Source organism: Fundulus heteroclitus, chromosome 7 (assembly GCF_011125445.2).
Source record: "Fundulus heteroclitus isolate FHET01 chromosome 7, MU-UCD_Fhet_4.1, whole genome shotgun sequence".
NCBI classification, from domain to species: Eukaryota; Metazoa; Chordata; class Actinopteri; order Cyprinodontiformes; family Fundulidae; genus Fundulus; species Fundulus heteroclitus.
The window spans coordinates 15,028,326-15,050,709 of NC_046367.1; the positions used below are offsets into that span (position 1 = coordinate 15,028,326).

Below are 22,384 nucleotides of genomic sequence, written 5' to 3' on the forward strand. Positions count from 1 at the left end.
CTGGCCCAACACATGTAGGCAACTGGCTTATCCGTGTGGTAGGCCTGATATGCCACCACAGGACAAAAAGGAGGGAAAAAAAATATATGCTGCACTTTTGGCAAAAGAAAAGCACAGAGTGGGCAATTTTATCTTCCCCAAAGATCCCCCGTGTACGTAGATGAGCTTTCTGAAAGTAAAGCAGTGGCGCTGTTGGAAACGTTTTTGTCCCAATTGTTAAGAAACAACTGGAAAGCTAGCTTTAAGAGTAGCAACAACGTCTCCAAACATTCCTCCTGCATGTTCACCTGTGATCGTCAATGTCTGGGCTAAATGAACGACAGTTTTTGAATGCGTCCACTGTCTGGTTTTCTATCAGTATTTTCAAATCCCTCACATGTGCAACATTAGTTTGCCTGCCTTTTTAGGACAAAACATGTGAAACAACTAACTCCACACTGTGACTAGCGTGATTGACTGTGTCCTCGGACTAACATTTTGACGGCTAAGTAACTATAAAACAGTTAAATCCTCACACATAAAATACAGACTGTAGAAAAATGAGACTTTTAACTACTTCCATTCACTACAGCTGTGTTTTGTATAATATATATTTTTGTTGTTTTTTACTGAGACAGTAGGTATTGGAGCATTCGTACCAATCAGTTAAAGGCATACTATGCAACATTTTTCAGTTAATTAATGTGTTCCATACCGTTTTGGATGATTAAATGAGTCATTTCAGGACGAACAAAGGTTTTCTCGGCCGCCCTGGTGGTCTGTGGGAGAAATACCGCACTTGCAATTGCAGGAGCCCTCGGCCCACACTCACAGGCTCAGAGGTCTCGTGCGAGACTGCGAGAGTCGGTCTTGCTTTACGGCGAGAACTCCATGTGTTTTTGCCCTGCTATTCACTATATGCACGCACGAAAGCAACAAAGAACCGCGTGTTAACGTCAAATAAACATGCAAGCATATTGAGTTTTATTACTATTATTATTTTTTATTATTTTTTTTTTAATGTTTGCGAGACGCTGCCGCGGCGGCCTCGCCAAGATAGCGCTGCGGGAAGCTTGATGTTCATACCTTCACTGTGTTAGTCATTGTTTGTACTGCTGTTTTTTCGACTTTTCGTTGCGTTCGCCTGTCTGCTAAGCTCAAAACAACCGTGCCTGGCTTGACGGAGAAACCAGAACAGCTGAGCATCTTTATGACAGTGCACTTTTACTTTCGCCCTCTGGGGGGAGCCTCGCTGGAAAATCAACCCCGGTTGCATAGTATACCTTTTAAGCAATGCTGGTTAGAAAAGTTGCAGAGAATCACACATTCCTAAACATTGGCAAAAATGTTTTTTTTATTTTTGTCACCAAGTGTTGTTCACAACGGTCACATTGAAGGCAGACTGGGCTCGTCACAGAACGCTTTTATTTTCCTGGGTAGGGTGCTGCTCAATTAGGTTCTTAAATGATATTCTACTGACAGAGAGAGGGATATTGCCATCTTCAGCTCAAGTCTGGGCATTATTGGGGAAAAAAAGCTGTACAAATGATCAAAAATGGCCTTTCAACTTTAAAATAAAAATAAGATTAACTCAACAATGACCAAATGGAAGAAATATTCCTTCATTTTGCTTTCTTGTCAAAGAGTTTTGACAGTTGTTACATTTTAAGTTTGGAAGCCACCAAAACATGCTCTGGTTGCATATAACGATTAAATAATATTTACATCCCTCTTTTTTAACCTTAACAGCAGTTCATGGGTACGACTATTTAGTTAGACTCCCTATGTGCCAACCTAATGCATAGAGCTTGAAACAGTTGGCCCTTAGCTTTCAAAAAGCAAGGAAGCAAATGCTCTTATAAACTGCAATATAATAGCATGGATATCCACAGAAGACTGTAGTGGTAGTTGATTGCAGGATATGGTATAAAAATAATCCACAGCTTCTAGCACAAAGGGAGAGCACTTTCTACGACGTCACTTCATTTTCCAAATCCACTGTAGACAGAGAGGTTTCTGTGCAGGACTCAAACTATTACTGAACACCCAAAATGGGAAATACACTACAGATTAAAAATAGTAACAGTAAAGTGAAAAAGGTTGCTAAAACAAAAATAAAACAGCAATAAATGATAACTTTATTGCTGTAATTTAAAATGGAAAAGTGCTAAAAATAAGTAAATAAATAAATATATATATATATATATATATATATATATATATATATATATATATATATATATATATATATATATATATATATACTATTAGACTTGAGCAACGTGGTAGAACAAACAGACTTAATTTAGTAGCAGTTTTCACTTGCTTGTTACCCAGAATATTGACAATTTTTTTGCTATTTTGACACTTGTAAGACAAGTACTGTATATAGAATAAGACAACTATAACATGTGAATTTTGGTCGTTTAATTAGCTTTGCTCCAGTACCTAGTCTGTAGGCCGCTTCTGGATGCCTGAAAATGAGGGATGGATGTCGCTCCTTTTCTTTACAATCCATGACTGTTGAAGTTTTTTCCTGAACTAAAATATTTCCAAACAGCTCATTCTGTCTCTTTTTAAGTGGGATGAAAGTGTTGTAGGCCTTGTTCATTTAGCTGAATGGCATAGCAATAGATGGGAGAAGAGAAGGGCTGCAAGAAAGAAGTACCTCTTTTTTTGGTCCTTTTATTAGGAGCTCCTTCAACCATAGGCACGCATGAAGGTTAACTTCAGCAATTTCTTTTTTACGTTTAAGGCTTGGTGTACCTTGAAGTCGATAACAGCTCTTTGCCTATTTATCCTTGGCCTAAAAACACACATAAACATCCAGAAAATATAATAAAGGAAGTTAACATTGTATTTTAATGTACAGACAGATTGTGACTCCGACACATACGGACAAAGCAACCAACTCCAGCGGTTAACTTAGAATCTGCAATTAAAACACTATTTTTGGGCTGTGGGTGAAAACAGCATTACCCATAGAAATATTACCAACGCACAGGAAAGTCATGCAAGCTCCACATAGGCCTGATTCAACCCGAACACCTTGTCGCTGTGAGGCAACACTTAATAAGGAGACAGTGACTGGAGACAACGCTCTTGAGCAGCAGATATTTATAGATCTGCAGCGCTGAGTTCTGGTCTTGTTCTCACTTTTACATTTTCTCCCGTCTTACAATAATTACAGCGTTCCTCTGAGATTTTTAGTTATCAGCTTCCTTCAAAGGGTCTGCTCCTACCTTGTGGGATCCGATCACATATCGTCTGATACACAGAAAACACGTCTGCTTTTGAAGGCCGCCTCCTGGGGCGAGGATTCCCAGTCGCAAACCTGCGTTCAGGAATGTGACGGACCTCAGAGGAGTTGTGATGAAAGGACGTGCAGACCAGTGGGACACTTATTTCAGTCATTTTCGCTGAGCTTAGGGAGTAACGGGTGACGTTGCAGAGGTGACGAGTTGCTTTCTTAACTCTTCTACAGCCGAGACTAAATCAGGAGACGACAAAGCGAAAGCATGTCGGCCAACATTTCCTGCGTGCCTTTAAAAATGCATTTAGAAAATGCTGAACAAAATTCTTATCAGATAAATTTGCAAACTTCTGCAAAAAAAAAAAAATCTTCAAAATCATTCATTGTAAGAAATTAACTGAGCTTGATTGTGTATCGTTTTTTTTTTTTTTTTCTTTTTATCAAAATGTGAAAATCCCAACTCGGCTTGGTAATGCACAGAAATTACCACCGCTCATAAGGACCAAATGAGACAGGCTGTTTAACCAAGTGGACACCTGTGAATTTTGGCAAAAGAATAAGAAATTTAGTTTTTAATGTACTTTAGGCTCCATGACATGAGCTGCATCTTAATGCAGCGTGTGCAGGCCAACTAAAACCAGTGATATATTGCGAAATAAATTGAATCTGAATTGGTGGGCCAAGGCAATCAACATGTTTTTGTTGCACGTCATGCCAGACTGGTGCAAACAGTCCCCCCCCCCAGATGGAGAGTAAGAAATAGGACTGGATTTATCACACCTCACACAACTTTTTTTTTTATAAGTAGTAGCAACAAATACGGCTCCAGAGCTCAATTTACGTGATATGGTCCAGTATTAAAATAAAGCACTGAGTTCCTCTCGGCTCTCATTGGTTAAGTTATATCTTCGTCTAGATAAGAGATTTTATGTATATATATCGATTTAAGTGAGAAAAAAGCAAACAATTTTCTAGAAAAACGAATCGCTGTTACAGAGAAAGGCGTTTTATGCTCACATGTTTTATTAGTTTGTGCCACCTTCTGCCTCCAACCAATTATTTCTGAGACAGCTCATGAACGGGGGACATCATGATTATAAAGTTGGGCTGAAAAACACATTTTAAGTGACAAACTAATCATGTCACGCTGAGCAAGGGGGCAAGGAGATGCTGGAATTGGGTTTGGGAAAGATGGTCACTTACTGTGAAAACACCTACGGTATTTTGGCTTTGTTGCTGTTAAATTGCCACCTTGAGGGCTTGCTTACTAAATGGACCATTGTTTCATGGTGAAGGTCCATCATAAATCTGGTGCTGGTAAAAAAAAAAAAAAAAAAAAAGTAGACCAGGAGGCCCTTAAAGATTGAATATATCACTGTTGTTCTATAAACAGGACCCTTCTGATTTTTTTATTTTGCAAAAGAATTGCCCAGGTTTATTAATCTGTTCCACTAAAATGATTTGATTTATTCAGCTCCGCCGTTGGTTTCGTCTTTTAACAGCCATTCTCTACACGTCCTGCATCCTGGTTGGCATATTTATCAACAGCAGCGTGCCGATATTCTTCGAGCTCTTCATTGAGACGGTGTACCCGGTCCCTGAAGGCATCACCTGTGGGGTCGTCACCTTCCTCGGGAACTTAGCGGCCGGCTTGCTGCTCTTCTTCCTCACCTTTTACCCCACAAGTAAGTCCGAAGAGATTTAGTTTATTTCAGGCTTTTCTGTATTTCCTCTAGGGTTTGGACATTCACTTCTTAATTTTTTAAATCAAAGCATTTAATAGCACACATATATAATGTTTACTGCTCTTTAAATGATTAAGTATTAACGTCCCGGTGCAAGTGAATGCAGTTTAGAATATTGTGCAATCGCTGGATAAAATGAGTATGAGTGATGTGGAAGAGCGGCTCACAGTATAAACATTATGAGCTTTATTTCTACCTTATATTTATTTATGCAGCATTTAGTCTGGCTGCAGAGATATGTTAAGATAAATGTATTTTGTGTAGGGGATGTAAATTCACCTTTCCGCAGAAATGCAGGGACTATGATGAGTTAAATGACTTATTATGCAAAGGTCTGTATCGTATTTTTCTTTAAATCTCTAACTTTTTTAACCATCTGAGAAGCATATTTATTTTCCCAAGGCCAGCCAGTGCAGATGGGGTCTTAAGATGTTAAATTATTAAGAACACCTTCCTTGACATTGAGATTAATATTGTGACGTAGGGGGACAACAGAATAGCAGCATCTCTGTCCAGAAAGTTCGTCAGCTTGAGGTTTGTGTGAGAATAAGATTAAGACAGAAATAGGGCAACGCTTCTGAGTTTAGAACTACATGGCAGAATTCCTCTTCTATAAAACATAGAAATATTGAACTTTTCCCCCTAACATAGTTGCATGATTTAGAAGAGTATAATGTCTAAAGCTGCTAGTCTGCATGCCCAAAGTCACTTTGAATATAACTGTATCTGCATCTGGAGTGCATGGATGTGTGTGCTTTATGTGAGTGTGATAGGGTGCTTATGTCTCCAGTGTAAAACACTTTGAGTGGTGGGCATGACTAGAAAAATGCTGTATAGATTCAGTTTATTTATGGTTGGATGGACCACAGCAAGAAAGCATAGTCAGCTTTCACTCGACAGGATGCTTACTGCTGCGTGTCATCATAATGCGTATTGTATGTCTGTTCACGGATTCAGTCATTGATCCGAAATGAGTTTAAAATGGGGAAAAAAATGGACTCTATTTACTAATTAAGTGCCTTGTAAAAACTTATTAAGTTGTAATGATTCAGTTGATTGTGTCAGATGTATTCCCAGAACTCTAATTAACTAGATACTTTTTTTAAATAATGTTCCACCACTAATTTATTTGTCATTATTCACAGGTTTCTGCCCTCTTTCTTTACTGAAAGTGTCAGGCATAATAGCATTAATTTATAGTTTTTATGAAACTGTTACCGTTTGCCATTAGATTAATTACTACATTTCATTACATTGTAACTTTAAAAAGTGCTTTAAGTATGGTGTTTTGTTTTAATTATTATTATTATTATTTTTTTTGGTCTCTCCAAAGGATTTTACTTTCAGCATCGTCAGGCATTAATTTTGTTTTATTACCTTCATCTCTTTCTCCTTCTAAAGGCGTTTGGCTCTATTGTCCATGAAATCCAGTTTGATTCTAGGTGGATAGACAGACAATTAGTTTCCAGGGCAAACTATTCTACAGAAAGGTATAAAACTCTATGTTGCAATTTACCTCCTGCTTTGTCTCTGAGTTGGCTGTATAAGTCAGTTTAATGCAGTAATTCAGGCCCATAGCGGGAGGGATGGCAGCACGTCATCTGTATTTATTCTTTCTTGCAGGCAAGAGAAAATAAAGTCATAAATAAACGAGCTCAATCATTGATGTAAGCCGCTGTTGGTGTATACTCAGAACCATATTGCTACTTGAGATACTTTCTTTCCATATTATATTCTTTAGGATATTAAAATCTGATTAATATTAGATAAATCACCTAGGATGCAGGATTAGAGGCTATTCTCTGTTTTGCACTGACAGTTTGGCTCTGGGTGCTGAACAGGAGTATGAAGGGTTGATACACTTGTGAGACGATGCGGATTTAGCTTTTGCTGTACCAGGAAGCGTCGAGGGACAACTTAATCAGACCGAGAGCGGTTTGAAATTTGCGATCCACGTTACAAGTAGTGTTTTGTGATTTATTCTGAGATGACCACATGCCAGTGATAATGAATCATAGATGAGACATAAACATAGGCGGTGAGCATTGATCTACTGCAGGCTGACATGCAGGAATACTACCACAAGAGCTGGATTTATAAAGTATACATGATGGAGCCTCTGCTCGGTACCGCTCTCTGCTTTACCGAATGATCGACTGCATGGTGGGGCTGAACGCAGGTCTCTCAACATTTAGGTTTGTTGTGTGTGCACATATGCTCTTGTATGTGTTTGTGAGGGGACTGAGGGACGTCTGAGATGGATCTCTATAATCTGTGTGACAGGAATTGAAAAGATCTGGCACATTAGACGGCCCTTTCGTTTTTCTTTTTTTTTCCACTTCCAACCTTGAAGTTGATAAATAGATAATGATGCACCCAAGGTTTCTTGTAGGAGACTTCTCATTGCTTCGGGCATAGTAGAGGGAGCCTGGAGGTGGCTACCACAGGAGTGGATTGCTAGCCTCTTTCTGCTTGCATAGTGTCTCAGTCTGCTCCCAGGTCGTCTTGTCTCATCAATCAATGTGTGCCGCTTAGGGCTATAAATTAGCATAGGGAGGTAATCATATCTGATATAAGAACATCTATTGGTTGACCTTATGGGTGTGTGTACATTTTAGCACCTTATTACATTCTGCCCTTGTAATTATTCTTAAGTGCAATATAAACCCTAAAATAGATCAAGTCCTTTGTCTCTCAACTATATTCAACATTTCCACATCTTTTCCAGTCTTTCTGCTTCCTAATTCTCCTGGTGATATTCTTAAACCTCTGTTTAAGTTTTAACAAACCTTTTAAAGTGGTAGAAAAGTTTAAAAGGTGATAGAAAACTCAAAAATCAGACCCTTTTCTGATTAGAGATTGTGTCGTACAACCTGGTAACAGCACTCTTTGGGGTGGACGCTGTCACTACGTGGGGAAGGCTTTAAGTTAGCCATTTTCAGTATCAGTTATATGCTAAATTGGAGATCCGAGCTTCCATTTAAAAAGCTTTTTACGTCACGCTAATAACAGCTAGCGTTAGCTTTTGTTGTCCGGGAGGTTTACAGCGTCACTGATGCAGATAGAGGAACTTCACGGAGCTACGCAGACGGGAGTGTCTGTGTGCAACGCCCTAAAGAGGTGCAGAAGACGGAGCCCAGATGTCAGGCAAAGAACCGTTATGATTATTGAAATTTAGCATAACAGCCTAATTACGATGTAAGTATGACATCTAATAGCCTAAAGGCCTGTTACACTGAAATGTGCTGGTGAGAATTCTGGCTGGTCATCTACATTTTCTGGGAATTTAAGATTAGCACTCACATTTCTAAAGTGTAAATCTTTACTCTTCATGTATCTTCACAAATACATTTTTAGGCATGTAGATGTAGACTGCGTACTCTGAGTTTTGACTATGTCATCCAGTAAAAAGCACCCATTCAGAACAGTGGCTGCAGTATTTTATACTATACTGGTATACACACACACACACACACACATATATATATATATATATATATATATATATATATATATATATATATATATATATATATATAGATATATATATATATATATATATATATATATATATATATATATATATATATATATACATATATATAGTGTCACACCTGCATTTCAAAGAGCCTCTGACTGAGTGTCTTGAAGGATGTTTGGGTTTAATATCATCCTAAATGGTGAAACATGTAGAGTTTTCAATTCCAGTCATTGATAAATGCTCCCCACGGCATGCTGTTGCCACCATCATTTTTCACTGTAGGCATGACATGCTCAGGGCGATGACAAGTGTTGGGTATACACCACTGGCAGCGTAGGCCTTGATGGCCTAATAGAAAATCTGTTCTTGTGTCATCTAAGCTGGGACGTAAGGAGTCTCCAGGATGCTTTAAGGTAAACTTCAGAGGGACTTTTGGGTAGTAAACCACCCCTCATGATTTTCACCACATATCAATCCATTAACCCTGGAGCGTCACTGTTTTCAGACTGTAATCGTTGGAACTCTTGAAGTAAAGTTTAATAATATGTATATAAAATGTTTATGATTTATTCTTTTTTAATCATGACCCACTTAAGTACAGAAAAAAGTAGCAGGTTTTTAAGCATATGATGCCTGATCTAGAGATATACTGTAACAAAATGCAAGGGTTGTCTCCTATTTTCAGAGGTGGGGCAGCGGATGTAATGACTTTAGGCACTTCAATAGTTTCTACTTGGCACTGAAAACTCTTTTCTAAGATTTGATTATACTGTCTATTTCCCCTTTAAACTTTTACTCGTTTGTGTCTGTTCTAGCCACTCACCTTAACGTATCTCATTGGGATTGTATGTGACGATTAAGTCAAACTGGTGCTTGATTGTGAATTGGAGGAAGAGGATACAATGTTAAAAAAATGTCCAACTAAAAAGTTATTTTCTTGCCCAGTCTCCTTCACAAAATATCTCCAGCTTAGTCAGAGGGGATGCAGCGTGTCTCTGAATTACTTTCCAAGTCTTACCACAGATTCTTTAGCGGATTTAGTCTTGGGCTTCCATTCTAACACATTTTTATACTCAAAGGTCAGGTTCTGGCAAGTTCACAAAAAACACTTTCCCACCTGAGCTGTGGATCGTTCTGCTTTAATGTTTTCTAATAAACCTTTTCAGAACAATTGTCTTTGCACTGCGATTAGATCACACCCAAATGGACTCTATTTACTAATTAGGTGCCTTGTAAATTCAATTGCTTTCACTTTGTGTAGGTACGTTACAGAAATCCCTGTATGATAAATTGAAGTCATGGTTGTAATTTGACAGTGTGACTAAGTTTAATAGGATTTTCATACTTTGAAGCACAGTATGTGCTTTTATTTATTTTATTTACATCTGTAAGTGAACTAACTTTGTTCTGTAGATTCTTAGTTAGCCCTCACTACCGTTCAGTTTCCATCAGTATTCTGGTTCCTTTGTTTTCTGTGCGGCTGTTTAGTGACCCAAACAACTTGTAGTGGGGAATGTATGTGGCAGGTTTTATATTTAAGATCTTTACTTTTTGTTTCATAAGTCCCTTTTAATTGTACATGTGGGTCATCTAACTTTATATTGCCTTGTGACAAATGAATGAGTCCTGTTTTGTCTTTAAAACAACGTTCTGCTCTCTGCAAGAGATTACTTGAGCAAAAGAAAATCTGATTATGAAAATTCAGTTTTGGAAGTATTCCATATTAACTCTCGTTAATATGGTTTCATCCTCGCTGTGGTCTCATAATGGATGAGGCACATAAGATTCAGACTTTGAATCAAATCAGTTTTGGATATGCATCATCTCTTCAAAACCCTTTTAACCTCTTGTCATTAAAAACAGGTATAAACAGACCTTAACAATTCCCTTCCATTTCCACGTTTTTATCCTTTTTAGCGTTTTCCCTCTGGCTGCCCACTGCCCTGTTAAACAGTTGGAACCATGGCTCTGGAAGCAGGGAGGCAAATATGAATGTGTCCATTGTAGTGTCTGTTAAAGCATGGCCTTAGAGCAGTGAGCTTGGATAACTTTCAACTTCATCGTGTTTTGAATATCTCAAAGCATCCTGAAGCACGTGACTCTCAAACATAATTGGAGGCCTCAGTCCAGATATATATATATATATATATATATATATATATATATATATATATATATATATATATATATATATATATATATATATATATATATATACTCTAGTCGCTCTTTTTGGACTCCATCTGGAGTGTGTCTGTGTCATTTAGCACAAAGCACAGGGTGGAATACAAAGCAGCAGAGGGGAATTGTAGACGAAAACTGCATGTGGAGGAGGAAGATGAGATGAAACTTGAAGGGTGCCGTTGAGTTTTCTGCAGAGCGATGCGTTGTCAGTCCTCCTACATGTTGATGTAGCACAAATTATTCAGCTCTGAGGAATAATTGCTGCACTTTTTTTTAGTCCCATGTCCTTTTAGTTTTAGTTTCAGCTTAAGTTTGCATTCTGTTCTGAAATTAAATATTCTTTACCAACGTTTCTAAGACGCTCCTTAAGAGTGTGGAGGTGTTTTTTAAAAAAAAAGAGCCTTTACCTATAGAACTCAGACATTTCAGAGACAATGAGGGATGCTTTTTAATGTTAGACGTGACTCATAAGTAAGCGGCAACAGTGGGGGAAAAGTGCTGCAGAGTAATTTGTGACTTAGCAGAAGTTCTCACAAAGAAATTGCAGTAGCTAGTGTTTACGAAGACCTCCCCTATATGTGTGCATCCCGATGCATTACATCATTGAAAGGTTTACTTATTTTGGAAATTCAGTTCAAACAGTAGAACTCATATCTTGGTTCATTACTCACAGTGATCTAGGTCAGGTGTTTATTTCTGTTGATTTTGATAATTTTAACTTAAACCAAATGAAAACAAAAATTTGTTTCTCAAAAACAAAAAGATTATCTAAAACCTCTCAAAAACGTGGTTCTTTTTGCTTACAAAATGGACATAACCATTTTATTTTCCAGCAGGATTAACTCCTGCCCATACTTCCAAAATGTCCTGCTTTAATGACCACAGCATCACTTGGTTTGATTTGCCAGAAAAGTGTTAAAGTATTAACATGGGGGAAGAACAGAGACGAAATGGTATACTGTAGACGAGGTAAAGGGCGCTTTTAAAGCACACCGGGCCTCCTGAACACCTCAGCAGAGCCACAAGCTGCTCACCTCCACGCCATGCTGCATTGATGCAGTAATTCATGGAAAGGACGGAGCCCCGACCACGTATTGAGTGAATATACTGTACTATTCTTAGACATGCTTCTCAGTGGGCTGACATTTCTGTAGGGAAAATCCTTTTTTATTGGTCTTGTGTAATATTCAAATTGTAATTAATTAATTAGCTTTAAGCCTAATAATTAAAATAAACAGAATTAATTCTTAAAATATTATGTGTGTAACGAATCTACATTATACAAGTATCTCTGTTCAACATGAATTACTCAATAAAATGAACTTTACTATCATAGTCTTGATTTTTTTTCCCCCAATGCGCCTGTATAATATAGTTATTTTTATTTCCAAGTGATCTTGTTATCTAGGCCCAATCCATCTCCAGGTAGGACCCCAGGGCGTTCAAAGAAAAGGCCAATGTCATAAATAAGTGAGCATCGTTAATCATATCACAACACTGACCTCAATTAAGACTCATAAAAGCCATAATATGGTTGTCGACACCGTCCCTGTGCTGATCTGCAGCACCGTTCTGCTGACTCTGGCAGCCGCTATAATAGGCTGTTAATATGACCTACTGTCACCACTCACACAGCTGTCCTCTGAATGGGATCCTACACTCTCAGCAAACCCCGTTTAGCTCACAGCAGAACCATCTGCAGCTCCTCTTTTGTCCCCCGTCATATAACTGACCTGTGGTCAAGTCAACCAATTCAACATGCCACCACCACATTATTTGTTTTATGTCATACCACTTTCAAAGTGTTACCGCCCTTTCCGCATAGTATTTTGATATTGATGCTTTTTTTGTATGTTGGTTAAGCTGTAAATAGACCGGAGGCTACACTCCATGAGATTTTCATGGTAGGGTAACATTTGAAAAATACCAGGTTCGCTGTATCTCAGTATAACATACACAAAATGATCTAATATAATTCATTTTAAACAGAAAAATAACAAATTACCATAGAGGAAAAATATAGCATATTGATTATTGTGGTTATAGTAAAGTTGACTATTATATATTCTATTACTTTGATTTTATTACATTTTACACAGACCCAAGTAACACAGACCCAAGAATTAGTTTTCTATTTCAGATTATTTTACTACTTGCCATTCTGCGCTCTATAGACCATCACTGGGAACACAAAATGGTTCAGTTAACTGGTTAATTAGTCGGGCTATCTGCTCAGGTAGCTAATCTGCCTGGTCTATTTAGTTTTTTTTTTTTCTGATGTTAATGTGTAAAAGCCATAATTTGGTCAGTGTGTTGTAGCTGCACAACTAAAGCACTGATCTAGATTTTAGAGCACAGCTACATCAAGTGCAGAACCAATGGTGGAAATAATGCAGTGGTTTGCCAACATATTTCACCGTTGACACAGTTTGGTTTTCATATAACCCATAGCTGGAGATGTATACACGTTGGGATGATCTCACCGATGGCTTTCTCATAATAACTGACTCTTGATCTGACCCACAGTGACCCACACCACAAACTAACTATGTAGACCTGTATCACTGAATTAAGAAGCTTTATTGTCATTATGTTACCATAATGAAATTCTAATAAGGCAGACACTGGCTCAGAATGCACATAGACATTAAGTCTTTACAGCATACAGCTAACGGACTCCTTTTCAAGTCAAAAATATAGCAGTCTACAATACAGTGCAGTAAATTTAGTTGCAGAATTGTGCACTTCACATGGATGTCTAAATAGACAGACCCTGAGAGATTTAGGTGTGCAAATACACATTGGCTAGTGAGAAACAGTATAAATGATTTTCATCAGTTCAGAAACCTGTGTAGCTGGTAGTGTGTTTGTAATATGTACCTGGGCTGATGGTTTGTTGGTTTGCAGCAGGGGGCGATAGCCCTCAGAGCTTTGGGAAAGAAGCTGTTTTTAAGTCTGTTAGTTTTTGATTTAATCATTTTCCTGATGAAAGTGCAACAAACCACTATGTCCACTATGACCTCTTTGGTCTTGCTGGTGTCCAGGATGAGATTGTGGAGCACCACTGTGTCAGACTGAAGACTTCTCTGTAGTGGGTCTCATCATTGTTGGAAATTAGACCCACCACATTGGTGTCATCTGCAAACTCCCCTACCATGTTTGTGGGGTGGGTACCAGAGCAGTCGTGGGTGAAGAGGGTAAAGGGAGCAGGGCTGAAGACACAATCCTGCAGTGTGCCAATGTTGAGGATCACTGGGGCTTCTTCACCGGGCAGATGTGCGTTTCCCTATCCTCACCATCTGGAGCCTGTTGGTGAGGAAGTCACTGATCCAGAAACGGAGCCGTGTGGATAGTCTCAAATTGTAGAGCTTTATGGCCAGCATGTGTGGGAGCACAGTGTTGAAATCTGAGCTGAAGTTCATGAATACTGCAGATGAGTCAGAGCCGTGTGAAGTGCCAAAGAGATGGCATCCTCTGTAGAACAAAAACATTTGAAAACATTTTATGGGGTCCAGCTATTTCTATTTCATCTTCTGATAGTACTGCTCCTCCTAACTGAAACCTTTTTCTCTGTCAGTCATAATTAAACATAAATATGCCTAATTTAAAGTTCTAGGTCATATAAGGAGATCAGTGGTGTATAGTTGAGCTGGGATTTATATATTCATGTCTGGACTTTCTTGAGGTTGCACGTTCTGTGAATAGTTACCCTTGTCTCCCTTTTGCTTACAAAATGAGCAATCACAGATTTAATAAAGTTGTTCAGTATAAAAATGATTGTCAGTTTATCTTTACCTCCCCCCTCCTTTCCTCCCATCACACCCTCCCTCCCCTCCTGTTCGTTAAGAGCACATTGCATCTCTCCCCAACTTTCTGACAGCTCTGTCCTCAGAAATCAGAGATCTCTTAAATCTTTCAGCATCATATTAGCATTCCTTTAATGCCGTTGCCTCTCCCTGACAAACACGCATACATGCTGAGTTTCTCCAACTTTGGACGGGTAAGTCTGAGACAAGAAAGGGAGAGAGTTGGGAGATGGAAAATGCTCGTCAGATAAACACACTCCATTAACCTAGCTCCATAGCCGGTCTCCTGCTGTCCAGCTCACTCTGTCCTGATTAATGAGGCAGCTTCTGGAGTCTTGACTTCTCTCAGCAGACACCTACATCCCCTCTCGTCTTAAACCACATGCCTATCCTTTCCTTTCATCTTCACGCTCTCTACCCAAACGTCCGTTCTTTCTTAGGAGAACAGGATCATCAAGTGTGCAGGGGTTCACATCTTAAAAGTTAAGCTCATAATTTCAAACCAAGCAGGATCCCTAGTGCAGACCACACATCTTGTCTCTTTATAGACTTGAACAGACTAATTTCTGACTTAGACCAGTGTTGCAACAACAAAGAGTTCTTGACTAAGACTTGAGCGAGACTTGACTAAGACTCTGGGTCTGGGACTCAAGTATCCTGAACAAGCTTTATCTGATGTCACTGCGTTGAAAATAAGCCACTGAGTGCAGACCAGTTTATAAAAGATTAAGGTTATCTCCAATGAGCTACTGTAGCGTAAACAGGAGACTGGTTGTTATGGTAAGGTTATTCAATGTGAGTAACCAAGAGTTAGCATCATCTTCCAAGTTTGTCTGTTTTCATTTAACTCCACCATCATTTACAATACATGAGGTATTTAGAAGATGTATATACTCTGTAATAAAGTGCATTTGATTTATTGAACAAGGACCGAGAGCTTTTAACGGCTCATAAAACTGTTCCTGTTAGTTCTTGCATCATAATTATGACAATACAAATGTCTCCCTATCTGAACTGCTGTAATAAACTACCCCAAATGCTTAAATAGAAGGGAAATGGTCTTCTCTGGTTTCTTAAAGATGTTTCATCTCTCATGGCAAAGGTTTCTTGAGTTCTGAACATGGGTTGGGATTATCAGATTTATAACTTGTAGTAGGAACAATCCTACTAATAGGGCAGTGTTGTCACGTATAGGGTCGTTAAGGTGCCTAATAGGGCAGATAAACCTTGAGTTACTGGCCCTACCCTCCATTCTATTTTTCTTTGGGTTGTTTTCACTTAATGACTACGACCCAAACATGTCACATTTCAACGTCTTCATAACATGCGTGTAGTACCAGCCACATGTCTCAAGGGGTGAATGGTTGTAAGGGCTCAAGATAAAACCTGAGGCCACCTTCTCTGTTACTTATTGTTTTTTATGCTTAACGCAGACTGCTTCTGTCGCTCTTCTCTAGAGCCACCACCATTCCCCATTCAAGATGTAGGACTCGCTATCTCCAAGAGTGTCCCTTGTTCTTTAGTTGTACTGTAGATGAATTGCTGAGGCTTGGCCCAATGACCAGGCTCTTCTCTGTTGGTGCAGTGCTTTTGTCTAGCTGCTTGTTAGTTTCTAAAAATGCCGAAGTCTGAACCTTCCTGTCTGCACAGGACTGCCTATATCACACCACTGAGCTTGTGTTATAGTGTTTTATCCTTCAGGGGGGACCAGTCTATGCATGAGTGTTGTCAATGTGTAACATGCATCAGAATATTGTGCTTGAAATATACCCTTCACAGTTTCTAGGACATTGCAGCCACATTTAGCTTGACTTTTTAGGTGTTTTTTGCTTTCATGGACTGTGGTGAGTGTCAGTGACTCGTGACTTTAACGACTTTATTAGCAACCTTAATGGACTTATTAAAATTATTGTTCTCCAACCTATGTTCAGAACTGTACAGACCTTTTGGATGAGAGGTGGGATGTCTTTAAGGATCAAGAGAAGAAGTCCAGTTGTCTTCTACTCAAGCATTTATGATCACCATCTCCTGGATGTCTGTATTCATCAACTGCATTCATTTCAAAGCAAAATAACCTTCTCCTGCATCCAGCATCTTATTCTCTGGCCTTTAAACTCTCATCATAACGAAAACTAAAAGTCCCTCCTCAATGATTCAATCACAAATTTGCCATTTACTGGTGATAACCCATTTTGACTTGTTTTCTGAACATAAATGCGTATTTATTGTTCCCATGTTAAATATATCTTTTTTACCATTCAAATGATCAAACAGCAGTTGATAAACTAAATATCCTGCAAACAAACCTGATGGTACATGTTCATGTGTTACGTTAGGTCTGAAGATGATTTAAGTTATTTTCTCTAGACTTGCATTTGATGCAATAATCTTAATTTCAGTCACCTGAGATCTGACTTGGTCTTGAAAAATTACTCTTTATGCATGAATCATCTTAGCTGACTGATGCTGGTATGAAAAGCCGTTTGCACTTAGAAGCCGAGCCAGCGTGAGTTGCGACACATTGTCCTGGCATGTGCCCCAGACCCCCACCACCACCACAACTGTTTGTTTCGACCTGATTTCTCTGTATTTAGTTTGGCTGCCTGTATCCACCACTACCTCTGTACTGCCTCAGATTCTCCCACCAAACGTGTCAGGTTTATCAGACCTATATGCATTTGGAGGGGCGGTCAAATTCCACCAGACAGAAATGTTTGCTGTCTGTCATGTGTGTTGAACATCTCAGCGTCGGTCAGGTTGGGAATGGGAGAAACTCGTGTCCCAGAGGCGTTGAGTTAATATGGAACGAATGGATCAGCGGTGGTGCGAGCTTCCCATCTGCCCAACAGTTTCAGCATTAACGAAGACGGCAAGAGCAATTCTCCTATGCCTAATGGAGCCTGAACTAACCTGGGGAAACAGAACAGCCCATTCTGCACAATGTTTAGGTTCAAGTGTAGGTCAGTGGTAACAGGGAACACTGTCAATATCACTGAATTATTCAGGATGATTGTAAAAGACAGCAGCACAAGCTCTTATTTACTTTACGGTCTGTCGGAAAATTCTCATTGATTATATGTTAGCCCCAGTAATAAATCACTTTACATCACTTCTTACCAGCTCCCATTTGCTTTCAATATATACATTGATGACTCATACTTTATTATAAAGGTGCATACATCAGTATATTGTGGTCCGCCGCTCAGGATTTATGTACGGCTTAACTCGCTGATCCCCTTATTTGTGATGCATCAGGAGATGCCCTGCAAGCATCCGGAAAGTATTCAGAGCTTCACTTTGTCCACATTTGGGATATTACAGCCTTGTTTCAGAAAGAATTGCTTACATTTTTCCCCTCAAATCTCTGCACGCAACATAACAACAACTAATGGAAGATTTCTGCAAATGTATTAAAAATGAAACACTAAGAAGTCACGTGTAGCCTACAGTATTTCCTCCTAACTTTGGTGATGCAGTTAACACTATAACTCCAAATGATCATAATAATTTTTGATACAAATATTTCTGAGGCCTCTACATCTTCAACTAAGTCAGTATTTCTCTGAATGTACAATTTACAACATACAAATAAATATATTTTACACACTATGTATTAAATTGCATTTTTTGGTCTGAAGTATCAATTACGATACAAAAAACAATTTGATAGTCTGACTTTTTTTTTGTTTTTCTCGTTTTTTTTAAAGCAACCAAAGATATTTTATTTTTTTAAATGTGAAGTTTCCTCACAATTAGCTGGGTCAGGCTTTGAAGGGTTAGCTTTGGCAACGATTAAAGTCTTCAGGCCTTTATGAAGATAATGCCACAAACGTGGCATGCCTAAAGTATCTCACATAAGTGAGTACACCTCTCACAATTCTGTACAGACTTTATCGTATCTTTTGATGGAACAACACTGAACATATGACACTTTGATACAACATAGACTCTGAAAGTATGTGTCAGGGTTTTGTGGATTGAACCCGAATTCAGCCACACACAGAGCCACAATTAAGGAGTCTTTATTGCAGGGTTTGAGCAGTGGATGAAAAAACCAGGAAACTATACCATGCTGGAGCTGAAGTGTGAAGATGGCTGGAGCTGGACGGCTGAGCTGGTGAGGGAGCAGATGCTAGGCAGACGGCGGACGAGGAACACACATCGACTGAGGGCATCTGAAGGTTGAAGACGGACCAGCAGTGGGGAACAGACTGAGGGAGTTTATATAGGGGAGCTGGCAGGTGTATTGAGTCCAGGATAACTAGAGCAGCAGGTGAAACAGATCAGGCTTGGAGTGGGACTGAGCAGAGTGGAATGATCCGGAACTGTCCATGGTGAAGCCGGAGGAACTGATCCCTGACATCACCCCCCCCTCAAGGTCGGATCCCAGACGACCAAAGAAAAATAGTCCAAACATCAAAATAACCCACTGAGGGTGGGCGGAGGGAGGCACAGGACGGAGGGAGAGAGTCCAACAAAAAACTACCCAACCAGGGCGAACGGCGAGAGGCTTTGATTGGCAGGCCAAAGGCGAAACAAGAGGAAGTTCAGGTGGTCGACCAGGGGGTTGACGGCCACGAAAAAGCTCTGGAAGCCACTGCGGAGAGCTGGAGACCACAAGCTGCGGCTTAGGAGAACTGAGAGCGCTGGGGTACTTGAGAGCGCTGGGGTACTTGAGAGCGCTGGGGTACTTGAGCGGTGGCTTGCTTCGGTGCGCCGGGAGGATGCTTGGCTGATGACTTGTGGCCAGGTGGGTTGGCGGAGGACGGCGAGGCGCAGCCATCTGGCAGCAGAACGGCAGGATCTCCGGCCCTGAGCGTCGCGGAGGACGACCCCGGCGAGGCGCAGCCATCTGGCAGCAGAACGGCAGGATCTCCGGCTCTGAGCGTCGCGGTGGGCGACCCCGGCGAGGCAGGGCCAGGTGCGGGCGTCGCGGTGGGCGACCCCGGCGAGGCAGGGCCAGGTGCGGGCGTTGTGGCTGCTGTTCTCGGCAAAGCAGAGTGGGCGGCGGAGGAGCGGGCGTTGTGGCCGGCGGATCAGGTCTTTCGTCGGCCGGCGGATCAGGTCTTTCGTCGGCCGGCGGATCAGGTCTTTCGTCGGCCGGCGGATCAGGTCTTTCGTCGGCCGGCGGATCAGGTCTACCCCCTGGGGGCTTTGGAGCTTTGACCGGAGGCGGGTCCCCCTGGACCCCCTCGCTGGACTCGGAAGCGTGGGCTGGAGGCGGGTCCCCCTGGACCCCCTCGCTGGACTCGGAAGCGTGGGCTGGAGGCGGGTCCCCCTGGACCCCCTCGCTGGACTCGGAAGCGTGGGCTGGAGGCGGGTCCCCCTGGACCCCCTCGCTGGACTCGGAAGCGTGGGCTGGAGGCGGGTCCCCCTGGACCCCCTCGCTGGACTCGGAAGCGTGGGCTGGAGGCGGGTCCCCCTGGACCCCCTCGCTGGACTCGGAAGCGTGGGCTGGAGGCGGGTCCCCCTGGACCCCCTCGCTGGACTCGGAAGCGTGGGCTGGAGGCGGGTCCCCCTGGACCCCCTCGCTGGACTCGGAAGCGTGGGCTGGAGGCGGGTCCCCCTGGACCCCCTCGCTGGACTGCGGGGCTTCAGCTGGCGGCGGCTCAGCAGGACCTTCAGAGGCTGGCGGCGGCTCAGCAGGACCTTCAGAGGCTGGCGGCGGCTCAGCAGGACCTTCAGAGGCTGGCGGCGGCTCAGCAGGACCTTCAAAGGCTGGCGGCGGCTCAGCAGGACCTTTAGTCGCTGGCGGCGGTTTAGGAACGTGCACCCCGCAGGCTTGGGCCGTGGCGTGTGCCGCAGGGACCCTTGAGACAGCCAGCTGCATAGGTTGAGGGCTTCTTTCGGCCGGCGGGGCTTTTCTCTCGTCGGCCGGCGGGGCTTTTCTCTCGTCGGCCGGCGGGGCTTTTCTCTCGTCGGCCGGCGGGGCTTTTCTCTCGTCGGCCGGCGGGGCTTTTCTCTCGTCGGCCGGCGGGGCTTTTCTCTCGTCGGCCGGCGTCGGCAAGATGTGCGCACCCACGCGGGCTTTGGCCGTGGCGTGCGCAGCAGGAACCTTAACTATAGCCAGCAGAGCGGAGCTTTCGGCGGCTGGCAGAGCGGAGCTTTCGGCGGCTGGCAGAGCGGAGCTTTCGGCGGCTGGCAGAGCGGAGCTTTCGGCGGCTGGCAGAGCGGAGCTTTCGGCGGCTGGCAGAGCGGAGCTTTCGGCGGATGCGCGCACACCCACGCAGGCTTGGGCCGTGGCGTGTGCGGTGGGAACCTCTGCGGTGGTTGGAGAGGCGGTGTGCACCCCGGCCTCGTAGGCTGTGGGAGTTTCATCAGGGGCGGACCAACATGGGAGAAGGTCGTCCCTGTCCCCGTAGAAAAAGTCCCACAGCTGATCTTCATGAAGGCGGGGTGCTCTAGCCAGACTATCCTGAGCGGCAGCATCTGCGCTCGGCCGACTCACCGGAGAAAGGGAGGTGACGTCGGCTGCAGTTGGTGCGGCTTCAGCGGGGATGTCAGGCTTGGCCTCAGGAGATTTTCTGTGCCGCCCAGTCCGGCGTCTGCGCCGGGAGGAGCCGGGCGGCGATGTAGAAACTGCTGCTGACTGTGAGGCATCAGGAGCTGCAGCAAAGACAGCAGCGGCGGAAGTTACAGCAGCGGCGGAGACAGCAGAGACGGGAGGAGCAACGGTGGACAGGCAGGTGAGCTGTGGTCTGGGTGGAGGTGGCTCGTTGAGGAGCTGGGAATGCGCAGCCTGATAGTTCCACTCCAACTCCTCAAACAGCCCAGAGATTCCGAGGGTTGAGAGGAGCTTGATCTGGTCCTTGAAAATGTCCCGTGCGTGGTTGACGGCATTCAGCCGTTTCCAAGGCGGGCTGGCTGCGGCGATGGCATCCAGGCTTTCTCGGAGCTGGATACAGAAGAGCTCCGCTGTGGAGCTCAGGAAAGAGGTGAGCTCCGGGCTCTGTGTGGGTGACAGGTTCATTTGGCTGGTCCGTACTGTCAGGGTTTTGTGGATTGAACCCGAATTCAGCCACACACAGAGCCACAATTAAGGAGTCTTTATTGCAGGGTTTGAGCAGTGGATGAAAAAACCAGGAAACTATACCATGCTGGAGCTGAAGTGTGAAGATGGCTGGAGCTGGACGGCTGAGCTGGTGAGGGAGCAGATGCTAGGCAGACGGCGGACGAGGAACACACATCGACTGAGGGCATCTGAAGGTTGAAGACGGACCAGCAGTGGGGAACAGACTGAGGGAGTTTATATAGGGGAGCTGGCAGGTGTATTGAGTCCAGGATAACTAGAGCAGCAGGTGAAACAGATCAGGCTTGGAGTGGGACTGAGCAGAGTGGAATGATCCGGAACTGTCCATGGTGAAGCCGGAGGAACTGATCCCTGACAGTATGTTTGTTTTTATGAACAAACATGAATGTGACTTAGAAATGCTTTACACTTTAAAACATCTAGAAGTTATCCCTTAGCTTTTTTTATCTCCTAAAGTCCCTGTAACCCTTGTTAGAGTCCCTGGCATCAATGAAGTCTTTGAAATATCAGGAGACATTTCACAACAACCGATAGTGGGTTTTCAACAAATCATAGGGCCAAAATCAACACAGAAATATTTTACCAGACAAAAGGTCAACCTTCTTCCATCACCATCTCAGTCTTTAAATTTAAATCCTGTCCAAAACCTGGGTGCTGAGCTGAAAAGAAGGCATTAGAGGCCCCACAGCTCTGGATGATGGAGAGATTGCACAACGACCAACGGTCAAACATCCCCTGTCTGCATGCTCCAGCCTTTGGAAAAGTTATTTAAGACTAAGCCTATAGTGTGCTGGCTAAAGACAGTTGTATAAAATGTTGCCTGTAGGGTGCCATGAATCTTTTTTTAGTGCTGATTTTATGTAATAATCAAATTTTTTGAGGTTTCTTATTATTTCTAAGTAATAA

General features: G+C 42.5%; 1 protein-coding gene across 1 annotated transcript in view; it reads left to right on the top strand.

Annotated features, from left to right (window-relative positions):
• The window catches only part of slc49a4 (solute carrier family 49 member 4), a 75,026-nt gene that overhangs the window by 50,400 nt on the left and 2,242 nt on the right, over positions 1–22,384 (top strand). Inside the window, exon 8 of the mRNA XM_012868523.3 lies at positions 4,735–4,917. Within this exon, the coding sequence (XP_012723977.2) occupies positions 4,735–4,917 (183 nt within the window). The remainder of the gene's footprint in view (positions 1–4,734; positions 4,918–22,384) is intronic.